Source organism: Colias croceus, chromosome Z (assembly GCF_905220415.1).
Source record: "Colias croceus chromosome Z, ilColCroc2.1".
Taxonomy (NCBI): domain Eukaryota; kingdom Metazoa; phylum Arthropoda; class Insecta; order Lepidoptera; family Pieridae; genus Colias; species Colias croceus.
In genome coordinates, this window is record NC_059568.1 from 12,728,028 (window position 1) to 12,751,588 (window position 23,561).

Below are 23,561 nucleotides of genomic sequence, written 5' to 3' on the forward strand. Positions count from 1 at the left end.
AGTGTATAATTACTCACGTAAAATCAAACACAAGAATAACTTTTGTATTAATTGGCCCTTAATTAAATCAAGTTCAGGAAAACCTACCAGCGGTGCTGCTGCCGGGCCGGGGCGAGCAGGAGCGACGAGAGCGATTCGGTTCCGAATGCTCTTCGCTATAAAAGAAAATGTTAATTCATTGAAGTGTATAGAAATACGTCATATAATTAAAATCCATCTAGATGCAATTCATGAAACATTACCATGTTTACATGTAACGTATAGAAGTCAAACATAATAATATGTAGCAGTTAATTAACTAATTACCTGTAGTGACAAGACGGCAAAGCCTGAGCGTGCGGGTGGATGAAGCGAAAACGGTTCGCATTCAACACTGCCGGGTGCGTGTAGTCGAAGTTCCGATCGGAGCTGTGCTCGTAAGATTGCAGCAACTCGAACAGGTAACTGGAAATATATTACCTCCAATTCAATACGCTTCAAGCTTATCCTCGTAAAGAATCGCTGAGCTTGAATAACTAACAAGTTTGTGAGACTCGTCGTTATATTTTCTATTTATTTGAACGCAATATTGGATTTGTATTTACATTGGAAATGTAAAGTTCTAAGAATACTACCTAGATATAAACTCTTCGACCTAGGTAGAAAAATCTTCATAATATCTAAGAAGTATTCTGCGAACTAAATCGGTATAATAATACCTACAAAGTAGATAAACATGAACATAAACGTACAAGATCTAAGGCTATTAAAATACATTTTTCACAGAAATAAGAGGGTATCATATTACTCTCATCTATAACTAAAATAGCTGAAAGAATTCTACAAATATAAGACATCAAAAAGTTTTAATAGTTGTCAAGAAATTTAATCCACCTAAGAGTATTTAATAACTGAATCCTCCATATTCAATTTCTTTTAATTTTTTCTCAGTCATTTCTTCTTCCCGCTGCTTTATTCACTAATCAAGAAAAACAACAAATAACAAAAAATCTACACTTCGGGCACTTCAACCGTTGAAATATAATACCACAAAGCGATGCCGGGTCAGATTGCTTGTATGAAATTAATGTTATCTCCATTTATTTATAACTTCGCAAACAGCCATATTAGTTTTCTTTTTTCCCTTGTAAAACGCTTGTTAATTTGCTTTGTTTTAAAGGGTATTTCCAGACATTTTCAAAATATAAAATACGTTGCAAACGCTGGACGCAACAGTTTATTATTTCTCACCGGAAATTCGCTACGGGCTGTAAACATTCTTAGAATTCCCTTTATTCTAGAGAGATATATAATAAGAAAAACAAGCTTCCTTTCAAGGAAAATCTTCACTTAGCGACGCCTACTTACAATTCACGCGCAATAATGAGTTACACGAAAAATAAATATATCAGGTATATTTAGAAAAATAATTGCTATAAATATATTGATTTTAGGCTTACGGAAATTATTTGAAAAAATAATTGCTATAAGTATGTTGATGATAAGATTATATCAATTATTTTCATAAAAATGTAACAAATAATATTTCAGACGCAATTTTTTGGAGGATGCTTTATTAGGTACGTAAGTGGAATATAACGACTTCAGTCAGACACGTGTATAAGATAGCTAGGATACTGTTCTACAGAATAATAAGCATTCAATAGTAAAAGCGATAATTTCAAAGAAAAAAAATATACTTTTATGATATAAAAAAAATATATTGATATTTTTATATAATATATAATATTCAGACTGGTCGTAATTAAGAAATTGACTGCTAAAATTGTCTAACCTATAGAACATAAAAGTTGAATTCTATATATTTATTTAATTTGTTTTAATTAAATGAGATTGTAAAATTTTATGCAAAAAGAGTATAAGCTAAGCTTACTCACATAATTTTGTATCAAAGTTTTGAAGTGCAAATTCGTAATTATGAAATACCGATCGATAGTACTCGTATACCGTCCAATCAAGTAAATTGAATAATAGGATTCAAAGATAGCATTTCAAATTATATTTTCAAATCTTTAAATGTCTAGCTTAAATCTCTTATGAAAAGGCCTTCGTGGGCCATATCTACATATTATGGCCCACGAGGATCCATAGCAAAAGCTATTGTGGATGCTTTAGTAACTTCCACGTTTGAAAAGTCAGAAAATGCTCCAGCAGGTAAGGGACGAAAAGCAAAAACTAATAATTGAATCATTGGCGTAAAATCGATATCTGAAGCAAGTCTAGAAAATCCGATATAAAGCACGATCCAGTATTGAATATTAGTCACGCTTCGTTAGGCTTTGAAAATCGTGAAAATTCAATTAAAACACTATTCATACAAGTACCTAGTGTAGTCAAAAAAAATGATTCAAATAACATCGCGATAATGCTTACATTTTATCATGTAGACATATTCATCACAACAAACATTCAAACGGAAACAAACTCAAAGCCAGCATCGTCAAAGTATATTGGAACCGTTTCCAATACTAGTTTAAAATTGCTATATGTCAGCTAATAACTGTGACCGATCATACATTCACCGCACACTGTTGGTTTAGTGGGCCCAGCTACAGCCCGCCAAAAACTGTTTGCTGCTCTTGTTGGAACATTTTGTTTGAGTGTAAACCTTAATAAAGTAATACAAAACTGTATACAAGTACTTCAATACACGAGAATATAAATAGCTGTCAAAAATGTGATTGAATGCCTCCTGCTAATTGATTTATAACTGCAACGAGTCAGCGATTGCTGGATTACGAAGAAACAAGTCATTTCAACAAACAAGAGAAATAAAACTGACCAGGAGAAAATTTTATCCATTAATATTCGTTGGAATCGCCTCCTAAAATTCGTCATGTTATTATTATCCATATTTTATAGGTTTTAGGAAAGTAATATTTTTATTCATTTTTTTAATCTTATCATTGGTAATACAAATGTACGTTTACCACGATGTACGTTTTTCATTTTATGGTACGAAATATTAATGATAATATTATGTCTGAATAAAACCGACATACATCTGATGAAACATTTGTGACAAAAATCGATCTATTTTATATAACTTTGTTAAGCTTTCGACGCACAATTTTAGGTTTTCAATCCCTTTCAATGGAAGAGTGAAAAGAATTTTTTGAAGGTTTTAAAATTCATTTGATACCTCAGAATTTATAATCGATTCTATCAACCACCAGCTTACAATGGCTTTTTAGCATATTATCTTTTTTGGCAGATTCCTACTTTAATTTTAAATGCTATTGGCAAAAAAAAATCATATATTCTATTTATTCACTTAATGGCCAATCTACATCAAAATAAAAAGTTACGTTCTCGAATTTTATAATAAGAAATCACAGATGCATTCTGTAAATTGAATGAAATAGGACTAAAAGCGAAACCGAGCTGCTTCTTTGAGGACTCCTTATCCTTTCTTCTATCATTAGACCAGTGTCAATATAACGAAGCTAAAAAAGATTTATCCGTCTAAGGTGAAGTTCAGTATAATAATAGGTACCTTTATACTAATTTAGGATTTTATTATAAAAAAATTTTGATATCATTAAATTAAAAACCAAGACTAACTTGAACGTTAATCTTGTAAAACTACAGCCTCATCTATTCTTAATCGCGAAGTTATAACTTATTTGCACGTCGAACAGTACGTCTATCTGCCCGCTCAGCTTTCCATTTGATTGTATTATGCAACTCAAACACCGTTTTATATACTCTGCCTAACAAACGTGCTGCGAAATAAGAAAGACAAATCCACTATCGCAAACTTAGATCAAAGCTAAATGTTCATTAAAGTTTGCATGTATTGCGCCCATGTAAATCTGAAATGTGCAGCACCGATATTTAGCCCAGGGCTACATTAGGGAAAACTGTTTAATGACAGTCTCTGAATGTTCATACGAATCCACTCTGTTGATTGCTGTCTAATCGAAATTTTATTACGAAAGCCCCGGGAAATGCTAGAACCTCTATAAGGTTTATGAAATCGAAAGAAGACAAAACAACTTTATGAACTACAACTAGAATTGTGAGTGCTCGAATGCACGGCTCAAACAATAGGTAGAAATATGATTGTGCCGCGAATATTACAAAATACCGACAGATCCGATCATCAAAATAAAGTGAATATCGGAAATGTTTCGTGTGAAAATATTGCTCCGCTGTGAATCAAAGTGCAAATTTTAATTTTAATGCTCGCTTATGGATTTCTTTTCTATTTTGTGCAATTTCTATCTTCTCACGATTCGAGACTTATTTTTCAATGAAGTTATTTACAATTGAGTTGAAGAATTGAAGCGTCTCTGTTTATTGTTTATTGTAAAGGAAAGTACAGACAAAATTTTAATTGATATTATCTCCGTCGATTGTGGTTCCAGAACGTGAGACGTGAATACCCAATGGAATATCTATTTTAAACATTTTCACGTAAATTGTGTATGGGTCCAACTTTACGGATGCACGACTGCAACTCAGTCAATATTCCGCTACAAATGTTTACATGACAGGTCGTGGGAGCGGTAACAAGGCTTTTGAAGTTTCAGTGGGACGTAAAAATCGTAGAATCAAACTCAATATAGACCTAGTAACTACTAAAACTAGACGAAATTTATGTCGGAAACAATAAGAATGCGACGTTAAAACTTTTAGATATATATAAATGCACCCCCTTTTCAGTTAATAAATAAGGATTTTTAATCTTTGTTAATATTATAATAGAGTAGAAGAGATAATTAGTCGATTTCACGTTATTATTTTAATTGTTTCCAGAAATATGCCCTCGGGAGTGATAAGGAGTATAAAAGTATGTTTCTGCAGAGTAACACAACTTTATTAGATAATCAAGTTGATTTTTGTATAACAAAGCTGTGTCATTGTAATATGTTTCGAATTTAATCACAATAAAATTCAATGTAGGTTTAACATTATTGCATACGGAATGACTTTGGCCATTTGGAAGAGGATTTGAGGGTTCAGTAGTTTCAACGAAATTCGACAGTATTACGCTTCTGTTTGATGGCTATCTTCTGTGCGAGGATTTCCCTGATGAGAGTCGGCCCATTCATAACATAATAGAAACGCACGCGGGACATGGATAAAAGCGATTCATTAATGCCGAAGCTCGTTTCGCGTGGCACAAACGCGGACTTTATCAATACATGGCATTTCACACGCGCCATCGGAGTGTTCATAATGACCAATACCTTGTATTTGTCAAAGATCAAAGACAAAAATAGTTCGACATGGCCAATCAAGCCGAGAGGGAAAATATGAATATAACACTATTACTGATTTATTTTTAGATATATGAGCGAATACGTATGTATTTATAAGTTGACTTATTTTATCAAACATAACTTTATGAGATCGAAACAATAATCAGAAGTAAGTTAAATAATTAAATTACAACAGAAGTCATGTCTTTATTTTTAACGATTTACCCAGGTAACAGAAAGTTAGATAAAAATAATGTCAGACTCTTCTGGAGGCACGATTTACATGCAATATTGCACTAAAATATATATGAATTACCAATAGCTTTTCTGACCTATATAAATTCAAGCTTGTTACTTCTGACAATACGAATGACGTGAATTAAAAGTTTCCAGTCCTATTATGGTATGAAACAGACGCACGTCCCAGATATTTCTCTTTTCTTAAATACCACCGAGAATCAAACCCAGCAGCAGAAAACCTAAAGAGCCTGTCAAAAGCAATAACTTTACATTATAAGAAATCACTAACTTATTATTACAATTATTTTCTTAATGAACACCGGGACTCGTAATTCAAACCTCCCACATGTACGCCATCCTATTACCGAGTTCGATAAAATTGCCCTTCAATCCTGAAAATACTAACTTACCCCAAAACCTCGTTCGAGTTTATCTCAGTCCAAAATCCGCGAACGGCACTCCAATTTTAAAATTCGCTACAAAAAATGCCTATCACCCTGTAAAATCCAGCAACTCACCCCAAAAACTCCGAGCTATCGTGCTGGTTGTCCTTCGTGAAGAACGGCGGCTTCACCACCGAGAAGAACTCGCCCGGGTTCACCTTCGTCGTGATCGAGTGCATCATCTTAGCGAACAGCACGCCCATCTTCGACCAGTACGGCACTGCGTTCATGTTGAGCACCACGTGGGTGCTGAACCTGTTGCGGACAAACGTCTTGTTACCGATCGATATTGAATAACAAAAATTTGGATTTATTATAAGAAATCTGGGACTTTATACCCTATTCTTATTAACTGGAGATGTTTTAATACAAATCTAGAAATGACGCATGATCATTTGATAGGGTAGTTGCTCATAACTATTCGGAACATTATAAGTAGGTTCTTTATTGAGAAAGCTTGTAGTAGCCAAGAGTCTGTTTGAGTAAATCTTTGAGAGGGGTTCTGTATTGCTTTGATATGTAGAAATATTTTTGCACTAATTCGTACTAAGTTGTGGGTGTTTAAAATAAAGGGGTTTATATGATATATGGATATCTAAAATATCTAAAGTATTTGAGTGATATTAAAAAAATAGCTTAACACGTAAGCTTAGAATTTAGGTATTGATTATTATTTAGCATGGGTGGTTCTCCGTTTAATATTCTTCAAACTGATTGTACTTTGATACTAGGAACTGTAGTGCATCGTCTATGTAATAGATACTTTATTGCAAAAACCTTTGGTATATCATTTTTAAATTGACACTAATATAACAAAGTCTTGCAAGAGACACTTCGCAAAGAGAAAACAGACGAACAATTTTTATTCTCAGTAAAGAATGTTATTAAAAAGTGGACGTACATTAACTCGACAAAGACCGTTCATAACAAAAGCTTTTATATTACAAAGTAAATTAATTTAATTACGCTTTATTAATATTTCAGCAAACAATCCAAATAATTAACAGCATATGCAGTCATGTAGTAGAATCAATCTGATATCAGAAGAACAAAACGTACAATGTACATGTTTTAATTTTCCATACATTCATCATTCATTTCATAAATCAGAATAAGGTTGCATTTAATCTGTATTATTATTTCGCTATTTGATCACGCTTTCGTATGAAACAAAACGAGTAATTACTTTTTAAAATAGAGTACAGGCTGTGGTACAGGCTTATTGATTACTATGGTATGAAATGTCTCAATAAATGAGCATACGTCATTTCTTCGGTTTCGATATAATTTTTATGTACGAAGACCTTCGTCTCTAAGCTAGATAATCGATTGGAGATTACATATGATTAAATTAAATTTATGAAATCCTAATTTGCAATTTCAGCTAGTACGCTTGTGTATTTCACATCTCCGTATTTCCCTTCCCACCACAAATCTCGGATATCGTAGTAATATCAAATTATCGCCAAATACAATTATAATATCTTATTGGAGATGCAGAGAATATTATAAGGGCTTGTATGCTTAAGAATATGTATTATCGTTGTAATAATGCTTAAGAGTGCTCGTACAATATTGCGGTTACAATAAAATTTCCAAGGGTTCTAATAAATTCGCAAATACACATGTGTTATTATTTAATAGGTATAACAATACCATGTTTTGCTCAATCCGATTATATAGAGTTTCGTTTCATAGAGAATGAGTGAAATATTCCAAATAAATAAAGTGAAAACCTGACGGAACTGTATATTTTGATTCGCTTTTGTTCAATCATATTAAATTCGCTTTGCGTTCGTAAACAAATAAATGTAAACGTATGTATAAATGAAATAAGTAAATATTGCAACATAATTAAAACAGCAACAGGCAGAGCACACACACAATACTGTGCACATAAACAATGCAAATTAAAATGGTGAAAGGGCAGGAGCGAAACCGTCGCAAATAAAAAAGTACAAGGAAATGAAAACAATAGCGTAAAAGCAATAATTGTGTTAACGACAGGAGTTCGGGCGCAAATAAGGTGCTCTCGCATCGAGGGATTACCGCACCCCCAGGAGTGGTAGTGCTCACGTGCAGGCAGTCAGCCTTTCGCATTTGAAAGAGCTTTAGGCCAATATCCCTTAACACTTCCGCTTGCACCGTCCCACCCGGGGAGACAACAATCTTATTTGGCAACACATTCGCAACTAATCGCCGGTGATGCTAATAGACGACGTTCCGCAGGCCTGAGGCGTACAGCCTTTTAGCGACGTAAAAAAAGCAACAAAATTATCACATTCACTCCATCTTTTAGAGATAAAACAATTGAATTAAAGTTCGGTACGGATATTGGAATTTCAACTCGGGCTATTCAAGGTATTTCAATTTCAGTAGTTGTACTGCTAACAAACTATGCACTATGCATTTTCATATTAAATTTCTAGTTTTAGATACGTAACATCCGACACAAGCCTAAAACTGTCTGTGGTCAAAATTGTCGTCGCAAAGTCGCTCTCGAAAATTCACTAGTTTACGAGTTTCAAAACTGTAATGTACATTGCATTGCAGTTGACTCCGCTGATTTAAGCCAGGTGTAGGCGATTTGCTACGAATAAAGATACTGATTTTACTAATCATATATTGAATACCTACAAGGGAGTCGTCTTTCGCAAAGAGATAACGAGTCCACGACGCTATAAAGCAAATCAGCTACTGTCGATAGCGGTTAGTTTAATGGCGTCCACACGATGCTTTTAAGCTCAAAGGCAAAATATTTAAACTCAATGGAATTCGTCGCCTCGTATTAGCAGCGCTGTGCAGTCTATTCAATTTGTCAAATATCCTTACCGCTGGAATAACAGCAGCAAAGTATAACATAACGTAAATAGCCTAATAAACCAGATTACGAGACATTATACTATTTCGAACACATATAAACAATCAATCCAACTTAACCAAAACAAAGTAAAACTTTAACCGAACCTCACATTGTAATAATTCGAGTCACCTTAGTACGGTGATAATAGATCATTAAAATTATAAAAAAGTTATATAACAGAAAGAACAAATTAAAACGCATTCATAAATGAACTGTTGTCTCGTGCAATAAAATTACTTTGATTCCAAGCATTTTCATTTCGAAGCAAGATTAAAGCAAAGCTTTAAACTTTAAAAGGATTCATAAAATGGACTTGATTGCACAGGTTGTCATAAATTTCCGCCAATATTTAATTTGTAGCAAAGAGAAAATTAATACCTTTTAGCGTGCAGCATCGACATCCCAGAATGGATATCATTAGAGTACACGTGCATAACATTTCAAACGGTTACGCCGAATTGTAGCTAAAGTTTACCGGGAAACAGGTATTTTCGCGTAGGTCGACATTTGCTGAGCGCATCACACGTAATACGATAAAGTTATGTATATAGGAGTATACTTACTGCCTCGCGACCAGGAGGGCTTGCATCACGCTGTTCATGTAGCAGGTGTTGCCCAGGTTGAGCAGCCCCACTTTCCGGACGGGCGTCTTGGCCTCCATACTTGGTTGTCCAACTTTACGGGTTTTCCACGGCTGAAGTTGCAATAGCTCACATTCGCCAGATGCCATATGACGCTCCAAGCATTGGATCTGCGACAAGAAGATGATTTTAATCTATTTAAATCGATATACCTCGGTGTTTGCAAACACACAACACAGAAGATACGTTTTCGCGACGCAGAACGCGAACCCTATTTGTGTGCTCACTTTGTTTCCGAAGATTTCCATTTCATTTAAACAGGCCGCGCTGGAACAAAGCTGTTCCTAAACACAATAATGTGATGTTGAAGGGATATTGTAAAAAAATAGATTTCAAATCGAACTGTTTACATTATTATACAAATGTGGAAAATGCAAATGATATGCGTATGTGCTTTTGTTTTTATTATAATATTTTACTGTCATATATTTTGTTGATGATTTACCTACAACCGATACATAATATCCTATCCTGAAATCCAATCGAGATCTCAGATGAGATAAGAGGTTGATAACAGATTTGCAACTAATTCTTGTAGATGCAGGCGGTTTGTGCCGCACACCACGAATATTCCGTTTTACGTTATTACCAGGTAAAAGTTATTTATAGAAAACTGTAAAGCCTTTTAAAGAAAGCGCTACTTCAGAAGAAATCATACAACTTTCTTTAAGTAAGTGCTATTTCAGAAGAAATCATAGGACGTTTTTATGCAGCTTGGTAGTAATTGAAGCAAGTGGTCATTTCACATAATATTTAATAAAAAACATTTAGGCTATTTTAAGGGCCAGTTTCGAAAATCCTTTTCAATAAAACTTTGTGATTTTATCATTCGCGTTCTATGATTCTTTTCAAACAAATAAAGAAATAAGAAACGATATCAAATACAAATAGCACTTATTCGATATATCCGGATCTGTTCGAAGACTGTACGGAAAATAAAAAGAACAACACAATTTAACTCATCTTATCCCAAGACTAGTGCTTAAAAGTGCGCTGTAGCGACGGATAGGTAGACTGAAGAAATATTATCAAAGTACTGTAGCGTATAAGAATTCGGGAAATGTATCTAGGCTCAAGCGTACAATCGCAAATTACAATAATTTATGATAAAAACAATTAGGTAAGTACTTAAATTTCATTTCAACTCAAATAAAGACGTATAGTAATGTTTGCTTAAACTTAACATTTTAGCGCAGAATTAATATCATATATTTTTTATGCACAATTGTTTTGGTATCTTGTAATCCCTTCTCGTAGGTAAGCTTCGAGGCAAAGAAAATTACCTTTTATAAAATAGTACGTAGGAAGCGAAGCGTGGGATTTTGTAAATCGAAGTTATAAGGCATGCTTACACTAACGAATGAAATATTTTTATTTAATCAAAAAAAATAAAATCAATAAAATGACATTGCAGCCCTTTTAATATCTCAAGAGATCCAAGAGGAAGATTCCAAAGCAGTTATTTTGCTTATAAAAGTGAAAGAGCAAACAAAATAGTCGGACGTCTGCAACTGCATTAATTAATATAACCTTTTAGTACAAACTCTGAATATATATTTCGTTGAAAATCAGAGTACCTAATATGACAGTAATTTAGCTAATTATTCATTTTCATAAAGCAATGTTTTCCTTTGACTCGTGTTAAGACGGCATTATGAACCACACGTTGTACATCACTTTGTCCTTTGACAACAAAGTAACAGGTGGTGCATTTATGTTCATTAAATTAAAGTGCTATACTAGCCCACCCGTTTGCCACCTCAACAGAAATATCGAAAATCGTTAGCGAATACAAAAACACGTACATTTCCTAAAAATTGAACTTCAACATGATCCAATGAATACTTCACAATTCAGCGAATAACAACTTGTAACAGATACATTTAACGGGAATCAAAACATTGAACGTTAACATTACACAGTAGATATTAAAAAAGGATTTCATATTCCCGTTCCATTTATTCCAAAGGAAAGTTTCATAAAATAAATATGCAATTTGAACTATCCGTAACTGTAATAGTGACACGTTTTATGAACTCTTTTATTTACCAACAAGGCAAGGGTATATTAAAAACGAACGACAGCGTAACTAATGCTTATTACAAGTTTAAATGTCAAAGTTCTACTTTCACATACATGATATTATAAATGAGATTCATATCGGAGCAATTCGAGCAAATGATAATGTGACTCTACCTTTTAATGGTGAAGAAAAACAAGATTCTGACGGCTAACAGAATATATTAAATTATCAAGAAAATGTTTACGCCCTCTCGCCGAACGGATTACCGCCTATGCTTTTCAAGAGAAAAAATATATTTATGTTACCGGAAATATGTGAAATCAATGAATTGTATACAAATCCTAGGAAATACAATTCCGATACCATTTAGGAAATGTATAAAATATTGTTTAAAAACTATTTATTGCATAGATATCCTAGGAAATCTATAACCTTCCTCGGAATTGTATATAATTCCAATATCGTATCAGGAAATGTATAAAGTAAATGCTTTCTGTAATAAAATACGTTTGAGAAATACGTTTGAGACAATCGGGTAACAGTCATACTGTAAAATAATAATAATATGATGTTCATATTATCTTACTCATTAACTTTTCTACAATCAACTATCTATTAACTTTGAACGTAAGTATCACAAAATCAACTTATATTTACATTATAAAAGTAAATCTTTATTTAATAATAATTTATCAGTCCATATTTATTTTTGCAGGGTAAGCTCGAATGGCATTTGGAAGTGCATAATACTTTATTTTAAAAACACAGATATCTTGCGCTAGCACAGTTTTTTAATATCTTAAATGTTTTACATTTCCGATTGCTATTTAGGAAATGTATATATTTCCTAGGAAATGTGTAATGTGTATGTATAAAATGATTTATTTCACACATTTCCGTGCGATTTTAAGAATTACATACATTTCCTAGGAACTGTATACAATGACGGATTACATACATTTTCGTTAACATTTACAATAAAGAGCAGAAAATACCAATTAACCTTTTTTTTAGATATATAAATACAATGAAAAAGGATTTAAATAAATGAAAATTTCCTCATAGCATCTAAGGTTTTGGCACGGGCGGCTTGAATGACAAAATGTTTATTTGAAAACGCTAAAACCATAAAACTATGCCCAAATGCCGCACCAATGAGACAAAGCGTATCACTCTTAATCGATTCCAATAATTTATAGGTAAATTACAAATACAAATTGTGACGATTCCCTGAAGTTGTGTAAATAATAGTTATAGTTCCTAAAAATTAATTTTCATAATGAAATATACTTTCTTATCTACGTTATATCTGCCTATGATTTAAATATAAACATTTTATAACATTGCAAAAAAGGAAAAGGAATCTCTCTAATAACCGCTAAGACTAAGAATCCACCTCAAGTCTCAGTACCGAATCAACAAGTGATAAACAATCTTACTAGAAAGTTGCATTGTATCCCAAATCATAAAAGGTAAGTTCAGAAAAAGTCCGGCCGAAATTTTTTTCAATTTTAGAATTGAAAAAAATTACATTTACAATTACAATCAGATTAAATAACTGAAGTTTTGATATTGATTGCACCGATTGCAATTTAGTTAAATAAATCTAAACAATTTAAATAAAATTTTACGTGACAGCTAAAATAAGCATTAATCAATAATTAGAAGGCCATCGGGCTTCTAATTGTAAATAGGCGGAAATGAGAACCGGAAATAAAATTTAAATGCAAAAAAAAAAATACATCAAAATTAAAATACCACAACATCGAAGGTGCATAAAAAAGGAATATTACATACACAATGCAAGTGGCAATAGTGATCAATGGCCGATATAAAGTGCGGACGGGAGCGGTCAGAGCGTGTTTATCGCATGTTAGCGCCGGGCCGACTGCACGCTCGGATCCAGACAGCCAGCCTGAGCCTTCTGAACTTCAGTTTGCATTCAGTCGCAGCGACCTTACGGTCACGTCACTAGGGCTCACTATAAACTACACCTCGTATTAGTGCGACGCCTTTGTCAATCCCGTGGCCGAAATTATGTTTTCAATTAAAATGTAACCAAAATGCACAATACTTTATCGGGCGCAGAATAATTTAGGTTTGTCCATTATCAAACTATTGATTTCTATGTGAAATACTTTGAACCTATTATTACGCTACGGTTGAATACTATAGAGTGCAGGAAAACATTTTAATATTAATTCGTCTATAATTTTGGCGTTATTATTATTTTTTCATGCGTCTTTGAACTTATACGTCACAAAGACATCGAAGCCTAAGAAAATATCATATCCCATTTTCATCTCTCACAGAACTTGTAAAGCTTACCCTCGGTAGGGCATCTCGTTCTGATAGTTTAATCTCAAAAGAAATCGAATTTTACTCAGATTTATTCATTTCTAAAACATTATAAAATCTTACAACCTTCTAACCATACTATACGTAAAATAAATAATGACAAATGAAAAACACAACAAATGACAAACTTAATACTGAAATTAGTTGAGAATAATTTCATTCACAACATAATCACCACAAATGCTATGGCTCCTTTCAATAATTATATCGACGTAACACCTCTATATTGCTTGCTGGAGTTCTGCATGTTGCGGAAAATGACAATTTCTAATAAGCGATGTGCCAATTAGCGGTGCTTTGAGTTAAATTTATCAGAAGACATAATATTACTACATAGTTACACGATTCATAGAAGTATATATTTTACACCTAATGTTCAAACGTACCGATTGAAGTTAATTAGAACTGAAATCACGTCCTCTCTTTGGAGATCCATAGTTTCATGAAATGGCTGTAATTATATAATGTAACTTAAAAATAGCATAGCGTGTAGGAAGCGGTTTAAAATTAAATAAGTCGCTCTAACATCAAAAAATGTTATAGACGGTACTTTTCATTAAACTATTCCCGTCCTCAACGTCCCGCAGAAAATCGATATTAAAAACTTATTTCCTGTTTTCTGACGCAAGTCGCAACGCAAAAAATGTAATTTTACTAAAGGTAAATAAGAAACGGGAAGTGCTCAAAACAAAAAGTGAACCGAGCAAAAGATGGCAGCTGAATTATATTTTATACTTCAATCTAAAACTTTCATCATTCTTTTTACATTAATTTAGTTTGTGTACCTACTGGATAACTAAACATAGATACAGGTATGCTTGATTGGCTGAATTTTTGAGGTAAACACGTCTTCGTTACTTCCGCTTCACTTTATTAGAAATGTTTTAGTATAATCTCTCTTATTGAGGAACTTTCCAATTAATACGCCGTTAAGTAGTTCGTCTTGAGCTTTCATGGGTACGCTCCATATCATTATAAGATATGAAGAACCATGTCGTGAATAATTTAAAAAGAATATTTTTTTTTAATTAATACAATGCGCTTTATGAATACAACACAACACCTATCCAAAAAGCTTTGTTTGTAAAACCGTGACATTTACTAACCCCGCGCGAAATCAAAGCAAGTTGCTAGAATATCACTAAAGGTAAACCTAAAAAACTGTTATATTGGTTTTACTATTAGAAAAAACGATGTATGGTGTGGCGGGCTTTGTAAATCCAACCGTTTGGTCAACACCCAGTGACAAAGCGGTCACCCGTTTTATTTACCATCGAGTTGTTTTGCATTTTTTTGGTTTCCCTATTCAAACACACAGAGCTCATATGATTTCGGTCCTGTCTGTCTGTCTGGATTCCGGACCGATGTGGAAGAGTATTCACTCGAATAGGCTATTGCAGAATTGGAAAGAGGTCTCTATTCTGTGACGGTATAACGAAGATAAATTGCAAATAACCATGAAGCACATGTAAGGATAGTATGAAAGTAATTTTATGCATTTCATTTCATGCCAATATGATAATTTATATCGAGTAGATCTCTGCTAGCGGATATTCCGTTACATTGTTATGCGCTGTTCGAGTATAGCACAACAGAAATAACCCTGGTATACGATGAAATGGAACTTATTTTGGTCTGAATATTCATCCCTTATATCGTATTATTCCATTCCAGATTCACAGTGCCCTTTGACATTTCTATGTTATTACTTTGTAGGCATTATAATATTATAGCTAAGGACACCTACGTAGGTAACATACAAGATAATTAATATTGCTTTTATATGAAACAATATATAAAAAATAAGGTTTTCTCTAATTTAGTTTAAACTTCGATATCTAGAATAAACTGTTCTTTGTGGATTAACTCGTAATCGATGTACCCTGTCGCTACTCACTAAACTTAATCGCTCATCTATGGGCGCTCAAACTGTTGCATGGGGTTTAAACTATTGTCACTATTTCATTTCATTATGTCTTTACGCTAATATAATACATATTTAAACGGAATTTTATGCGAATTGACATGGTTGTCGTATTGATATTATGAAAAAAATAAATAAACTATAGTTTAAGTTTAATCTACAATTGAAATTACAGGCCTTAGTACTGATATGACGCGATTTTCTACACAATTAGAAATTAAAGACTTTTTTGCGGATTTTAAACGTGATTTATTGTTCATTATAATACTTAACCCGACGTTTCGAAAACTTATCAGCGAGAGAGGTCACAGAGAGACTAACCATGCAATTAGATTAAATATTGTTTACCGTGGAGTTAAATACATCTTTTTAAATCGCGTTTGAAATCCGTTAAAAAGTCTTGTTTTCTTAATACATTATATTTGTATATATTCTCTCTCTTCTATGTCGGAATCCTAAATGGGATTTATAAGCTTAGGCTGGTTGCAGAGCTTGACCGACCATCAGTGCGTACGTCAGTCGCGCTTGTCATATGTATGGAAATTCATAAAACCGTTCATAGCTAGACCGACCATACGCACGCGTATTGTCATGTGCATTAGTGTCATAGTCATACAATTGTTGATGCGTATCGTCAGGACCGACGGTACGCACTGACGGCCGGTGAAGCTCTGCAACCAGCCTTAGACCTACGCTAACGCTACATGCATGCAAAATTAATATCCGTCAAGGGTGACTTGAGATTGAAAATTTCAAATCATACGAGTTCCAGTCATACGTAAAATGAAAAATCTATCATTATCCAACGAAAACCTCATTTCTTGTCAATTATTGAGTCAAAGATGATTCGCTTCTGACATATTCAAGGTCTGTAAAGCTGGCGATGTAAAATTAGCGAAATTAAAAAAAAACAACGCCAGAATTTGTTGCTTTTTTGTTTTCATCGCCAGCTTTACAGACCTACAAATTCATAAGTTTGTTCCACCGTAACGTATAAAACGTTTGAAAAACTATTATTTTTCAATCAATACCATAAACGTGTCGTAGCTCGTCCCGATGTACAACAACAATGGCATTAGAGGCGAATAATGGATGAAAAGGTGAGCCTGTAAAATTTCCGTAAAGAATCGCAAAAGGAATGAAACACAAAGGGACTCACCACGTGCGCGTATTCATCGCGGAATATGTACAGGTCGTCGCCTCTCAGAGTCTCCATGTTGTGGTACATCATGGCCGTGAGAATATCGACTAGATTCTGCAGCAGCTGCCGGCTCCACTGCCCACTGTCCTCGGCCAGGCTCACCAGCACTTCGCCCACGTGTGGGGATATCTAAGAAAACATTTTTAAATGTACACAAGTAGATTTACGCCCGCGGCTTCGCATTTTCTAAGAAAAACCCGTTCCCGTTCCTGTGGGATTTTCGGAATAAAAAGTAGCCTACGTCTTATTCTGGATCTTCAGCTTCCTACATAGCAAATTTCATTATAATCGGTGCAGTAGTATTTGCGTGAAAGAGTAACTAAGAGACATTCATCCATCCATCCATCCTCACAAACTTTCGCATTTATAATTTAGGATTTTCTCGTCATAAACTCAGACCTTTATATTCTCCGTAAGGGTGCTGAAATTAAAACGCTTACTCGTTTCTGCATAAACATCTTTTATGTGAAATCTACCCCTGTTCATAACAAATTTCATCTTCACATAAATGAAGAAATGACAGCGCTATTCATTACGACTCTCGGAAATAAAGACAAAACAGATTCCTCTTTATTAAGATCTAGAGTCTTGTTTACATATGATCTTCTAGATTTCGCACGCGACTTCTTTCGAATAGTAACCAAATTTACGAGTACATGTAAGGATGATGATTGAGTTTTAATTCATATAATGTTTGGAATTCGTCATAGAATAATCAAGAAGGGACATAATCACAGACACGCTATAACAATATTTGGTATATAGTGTAACCTGTAAGGAATCAGTTTTCATTTTAACAAGCTACACCTAGACGCAGCCATAATTCATAATGTATCCATCACACATCGCAACGTTTGCCATAGCAACGTCATATAACACACGCGTACACGTCGGATATTCGCAACCACAATAACTTACCCTATCAAAGGCTTCGGCGGACTCCTGCAAAGAAGCGAGAACGTGAAGGATGACATCCGCAACCGTCTGCCGAAGCGGCACCGGATTGTTAATGGCCGTGAATAGATTCGCGATGTTATCAACCGATACTTCGATCAATATATCAAACAGCTCGTTCTCCTATGGACAAATACTTAAGTTAGAACCTTGAGAAAAGAAATGGAAAAGTATAAAATCGTTGGAAACCTATTAAATGCGAAAAAACCTTAACCTGCGTCTTTCACTTTGCCGCAATGACCCTTTAGATCGCTAGCTTAATACGCATTTTTACAAAAATATTTACAATTGAGATATTTTTAATACTCGTGTAACACTGAATAACATTGAATCTACTTTTCAGAATGCACTAGTCTAAAATCCTTTCAAAGGAAAAGGGTGTATTTATACACCTTTATAATAAAATTCCTCGAAGTATCGACGCGTAATAAAAGAAAAATTTATAAATTCCAATGCTACAGTATCGTTCAAAATATGCGACCTGAGCCGAATAGCTTGAAAATACTAACATAGGATAAGATACTCCTCTCTATTGCTAGCTTTTATCGAAAATAGGTGCAAGAACTATTGACTAATAAAATAGTTATAAAGCTGATTGTATATATAATACTAGCGGTCCGCCCCGGCTTCGCCCGTGGTACATATTCACGTTTTCTCTACATAAGAACCATCCTCGTACTTCAAGGAATATAATAAAAAAAGAATTAAAGAAATCGGTTCAGCTGTTCTAAAGTTATGCGCTTACCAACACATTTTGGGATTCATTTTTATATTATCTATATACATATAATAAATCTGTAGAAGGGTCAATTCTGTACATTGAAAATATTGAAAAAATAAATAGCAGGGGGTGTTACTGGATCGATACCAAACCCAAATATGTGATTAAAAAAATTTTTGTCTGTCTGTCTGTCTGTCTGTCTGTATGTGAAGGCATCACGTAAAAACCAACGGTTCGATTTCGATGAAACTTGGTATAATTATACCTTATTATCCTGGGCGTAAAATAGGATACTTTTTATCCTGGAAAAATACGTAGAAAAAAATTAATCTTAATTTTTCAGTTTTATCCATAGACGTTATTCTGTAGAACCGCGAACACACGTTGCGTATTATTATAGGCCTAGCCGTATTTGGGTCCAATAGATTTTTAAGAATTTATAAGATGTCATTGTCAGAGTTACTCAAAATGGAGAAATAAACCATCCACGCGAAGACCAACATCCGCGCGGACGGAGTCGCGGGCGGAAGCTAGTAGATAATATAGTGCATTGTTTTCTTAGAGATTTATTACATTCAAGATTCTTGTTCAAAAGGTCCTCATTTGATGGATCAGTGGTACAGTGACTGAAGACGGACTTCTCAGCGCCTTGGTTATTTCATATCGACACAATGCCACCTATCCTTTAGAAATATTTCAAAATGCTTCGCTACTGCATTTTGTCCGATTGGGAGCACCGGAAATCCAATATTACAATTCTATGCTATCCTGAATACGGCTAAAGGTTGTACAGGCCAGTCCAAATACATTATTTCTCATCTGATGTGAAGGCTATGTCGTATTTCGTGTAGCAAAGCTACGCCTGTATTTTTACTGAGCTTTTAAAGAATGTATTTAAAAAACCGATATTTTCATCTGATTCTTAGGGCTTGATTTAGTTTTAGTCATCTAAAAACAAAATCTTTCCTACAACTGTAATTACCAAAATTTTAATATTTGTCCTGCTTGGTATCTAAAATGATGTGTTGCCATGTAAACTTTATAAAGGTAAGAAAATAAATACTATCATTATTAATTTTGCACACAAAACATCTCTCTTTCTCTATTATAATGGTTATATTTTCTCTGTTATAATATGAATTTTAATAAGTTTTTAAATGGCGTACAACGTGCGACATTAATGATGAGGACGATAATTGAAATAACCAATTATGGAGGTAGATTTAAATTATCAGCTACAAAGAGGTAAACAGCGAAAATATTCTACAGATGCATTTACTTTCATATTAACATGAATAAACATCGTATAACACAATTTGAAACATCCGGAATTTACCTTTAGGTTTAGTGAAAGGCTGGATCGTGGCCTAATTATTTATGGGTAATCATATTATGAAAGGGTGGAGTGAGACAGAAGGCCTACAGATCTATACGGGAATTTCACTTGCAAACTGCAAATGAAAATGAATCTAATTATAGATTGAACGGCTTGATAAACAGTTTACTAAAAGCACCATTTCTTCTTCTGCCTGTAATTCTATTTTTATTTCGATTTCTATTTCTGTTTCACAAACTCTCGGTTGTTTTGCATAACTTAGTTTATAGTCTCCGAACATGGATAATATTGTCAAAAAAGTTGCATGATTAGCTTGTTTCTATGAGTAATTTATAAATGTTAACTGTAAATACAAGAGCTTACCACCCCCATACCTAATAGCAACAAATAATTTAAACATCAAACGAGGTGTACATAAATTAATCCACCCTGTATAATAAAGTCTATTATCATAAGTGTATCCGCGCTTGTACATACTATCAAGTGTGATTCGCTTAGAAGTTTATTTCGAGACCAGGATCGATATCCGATATCAACTATAGAACAGGTGTTGAGAACTTATGCGGCTTAGTTGATGTTTTGAGTGTTCTGCTAGATATTTGAATAAAAATACTAGGATAAAATCTTATAGAACACGCATCGTTTAAAACTTTACAGCCTGCTAACTACCAACTACAAGTTGTTCGCATAATGAGCTATGAAGTTTGTTTATATCTTTATGCAGCTTTTAACGTCACAATGTACCTACTTAAAGAAATAAACAAAAGAGCGGTCTACACAAAAAAGTGCTTACAGCAGGAGAACCCTATTTACTTTCATGAAATTTAAATCTATTTTAATCCAACGATTGTAATCCGATGCAATAGTTTTCCAACTAACATGGTCGTCGAATATCGCGCGATCGAATAATTAATTTTCTATTGTGTGTTCTGCACACGAGTTTACCGTCCATAGATAACTAAGACAGGATCTCCTAACGCAATTAATAACATAAAGGCTTTATCCAACAACTAGACAAACGTCCGATGCACGTCGAATTGAAAAGGAACACAAAATTCGTAGTAAAACTATAGCAGCACAGCAAAAATCGTATCGTAATCGTAAACAAAAGAGCTTACATTTTAAACTCTTTGTTTACAATTTATAATATTGTAACGCATATATGTAAGTTTAACTGTTTGAAAACTTGTTAGACATTCTCAAGAGCTGGAATCTAATTGAGTTGAATCATGAAATTACCATGAAACTTCGCTGACAATACCATCGACATATTCGAACAGATGTAATGCGAAATAGTCGAACTGTTTGTTCCACGTAGGATTGAGTTTAATTGTCTATAAATGGCTTCTTTATTTCAGCCTTGTCCCTAGGTTTGGACTGACCTGACTCTAGTTCTCCGCAAGCTCATCCATTTATTTTTACCCTATCAACTACAAGCCTTACCCTTGTCTATCACAAATTACTATAACCAATATCAAAAGCAAATTCTGAGATCACTTCAACGGAGCAAATTCAAATACAAATCATAATTAAATTTGGCCAGATTGTAGTTACAATGCAGGTTTGGTATTTCATACGAATGTTACATTCCGCTCCGTTTGGGCGATCAAATATTTGAAATTGAACATTGATTAATTGGCACTAATCATTAATAAATTGTTCAAATCATTACATACATAAATTAGTGAAATAACTTCACCAATTACTATTTAGGCAATTTCTCTGTTAAAGTTTACTTTGAAGCACTTTTTTCAAACTGAAAAAAAAACTTAACCCGGGTTGGGTTCACACAATGCAGTCACAAGGCGCCGATTTGATCTGATTGTTTATTTGAAATGGAAAATACGCACGGCCTCCGGGGAAGGAGTCGTGAGTTTGCACTAAAATTCCACCATATTCTTCCGTCGCGCAACCAACTGCTTTAGACGGGATTGCTGGAACAGGTAATCTTCTACGTACCACCCACTCCTAAGAGTTCTAACAGACGAACGACAATTTGTGAACGGCAGAGGTTACTTCAGCCATCGCCACCTGTGGACGGCAGCAGTCAATAGGTACGTCGTCGGCAGTCGTTTACAACTTGCCGTTCGTTTGTAAGAACGCTAACTCAACCTCCGCCTTTCACTCACCTCCAGCGCTTTAATGAAGCATATGATCCAGCTGCCCAGCGAAGGCGTGCCGTGCCATTCAGCCAGCCAGCGGTACAGGCACGACAGTGCGGACCGCAGGCCAGCGCCCGCCGGCCCGCTCTCCTTCTGAACGAGCCATCGGGCAGAGGATAGACCAGCCTCCGCCTCCGACTCGTCAATCACTATTAATACTACGGACGTTGCTGGGCACGCGTCCGATTCTGTTTGGACAATGAAAATGGGTTTTTGACAATGGAAAATGAAAGGACAATAAAATTTTTGTATAATATGTGTAATGCAGAAGTCTTGATATTGATTGATCCGGACGGAATTTCGTTATGTGGTCTTTTTGGGATTGTCACAACGCGTCGTGAGCTTCTTTTGGCAGTTATTGAACAATATTTAACTATTCCGACAATGCAATGTTACACACACAATAATATATAATTCAATAATATATAATCAAATATATAATTCAATAAACTTTTCTAAATAAGCTTTAATTTTTTTTTTTAATTTTAAGATTTCATTTACCTTATAACTTAGAAATGTTATAGTGAAATTGTAACATTTACTAAGCTGTAAGCTGGAGCTGAAAGCGTAGTTTGTATAGTTGGGAACAGCTTTTAGTAGGTTAGGATTAGTTAAATGTACGTAGGCGGTAGGGATTTCCAATCATAATTTAAATAACCAAACCTCACTCACATCTAATGCACTACAAAATACAATTATTTTAGAGAGTATACCATTTAAAACAACGACTGTAATACCAGATATTCAAGAAATTTACTTGTCCTAAAAAACTATTTTTAAAAATAGAAAAAAAAACGCGGGACAAAATCCCCCTTTTTGTTACGCTGCAGAAACTAAGAAAATTTTGTAATATATCAAAAGTTTTATGAATTAGGTAATATTGCAGGAACGTCGGTAATATTTTTTGTAAAAAGGATTTTTAATAATCTTAAAACACAAATTGTGAGTAGGTACTTACGTGGATCAGATATATATGAATAAAATTTATCCATAACTGCCGTGATGATCTCATGGCGAACATCACAGTTGATCGTATTTACAACGCGGAGTAGAAACTCTTCGATGGACCGCAGCAACTGCCAGAGTTCCTGCTCTGTGCCCGTCGCGCGGCCTGTGTACAACAACAATATTATATTCGTATTTAGTTTTGTTATTCATTGAATTAAAGATGTAATCTAAAACTTCCTATAATTTAAACCTCCTATCGCTACTAAAAGACAAAAAACATAATAGGTATAAAGATTTGAAAACTTTCTCATTCACTCCCAGAATATTACTCGACCATAAAATTATACTATCCAGCAATAAGTAGTTAAGAACTTTTTTTTTTAAATAGATGAAAGTTGAAAGACTTTTCTCCACAACACAGGGTATCCTAATGTAGTTTGTATTCGTGAATTATTGTGTAATTTTATGTATGCTTTAGTAACAATAAAGATTTTATACAGGGTGTAATCGTTAAGTGTGCACAGGCGATTATTCCGTAAC

The 23,561-nt window shown here is 34.1% G+C and overlaps 1 protein-coding gene across 3 annotated transcripts in view; it reads right to left on the reverse strand.

Annotated features, from left to right (window-relative positions):
- Window positions 1–23,561, reverse strand: part of LOC123704923 (ubiquitin carboxyl-terminal hydrolase 35) — a 44,553-nt gene that overhangs the window by 1,391 nt on the left and 19,601 nt on the right. For all 3 annotated transcript variants that reach the window (XM_045653421.1, XM_045653422.1, XM_045653423.1), the window contains 8 exons: window positions 23,032–23,184; window positions 22,041–22,261; window positions 17,819–17,977; window positions 16,859–17,029; window positions 9,317–9,504; window positions 5,966–6,145; window positions 307–444; window positions 88–155 (listed from right to left, as the gene is read on the reverse strand). In XM_045653421.1, coding sequence (XP_045509377.1) covers window positions 88–155; window positions 307–444; window positions 5,966–6,145; window positions 9,317–9,504; window positions 16,859–17,029; window positions 17,819–17,977; window positions 22,041–22,261; window positions 23,032–23,184 — 1,278 coding nt within the window. The remainder of the gene's footprint in view (window positions 1–87; window positions 156–306; window positions 445–5,965; window positions 6,146–9,316; window positions 9,505–16,858; window positions 17,030–17,818; window positions 17,978–22,040; window positions 22,262–23,031; window positions 23,185–23,561) is intronic.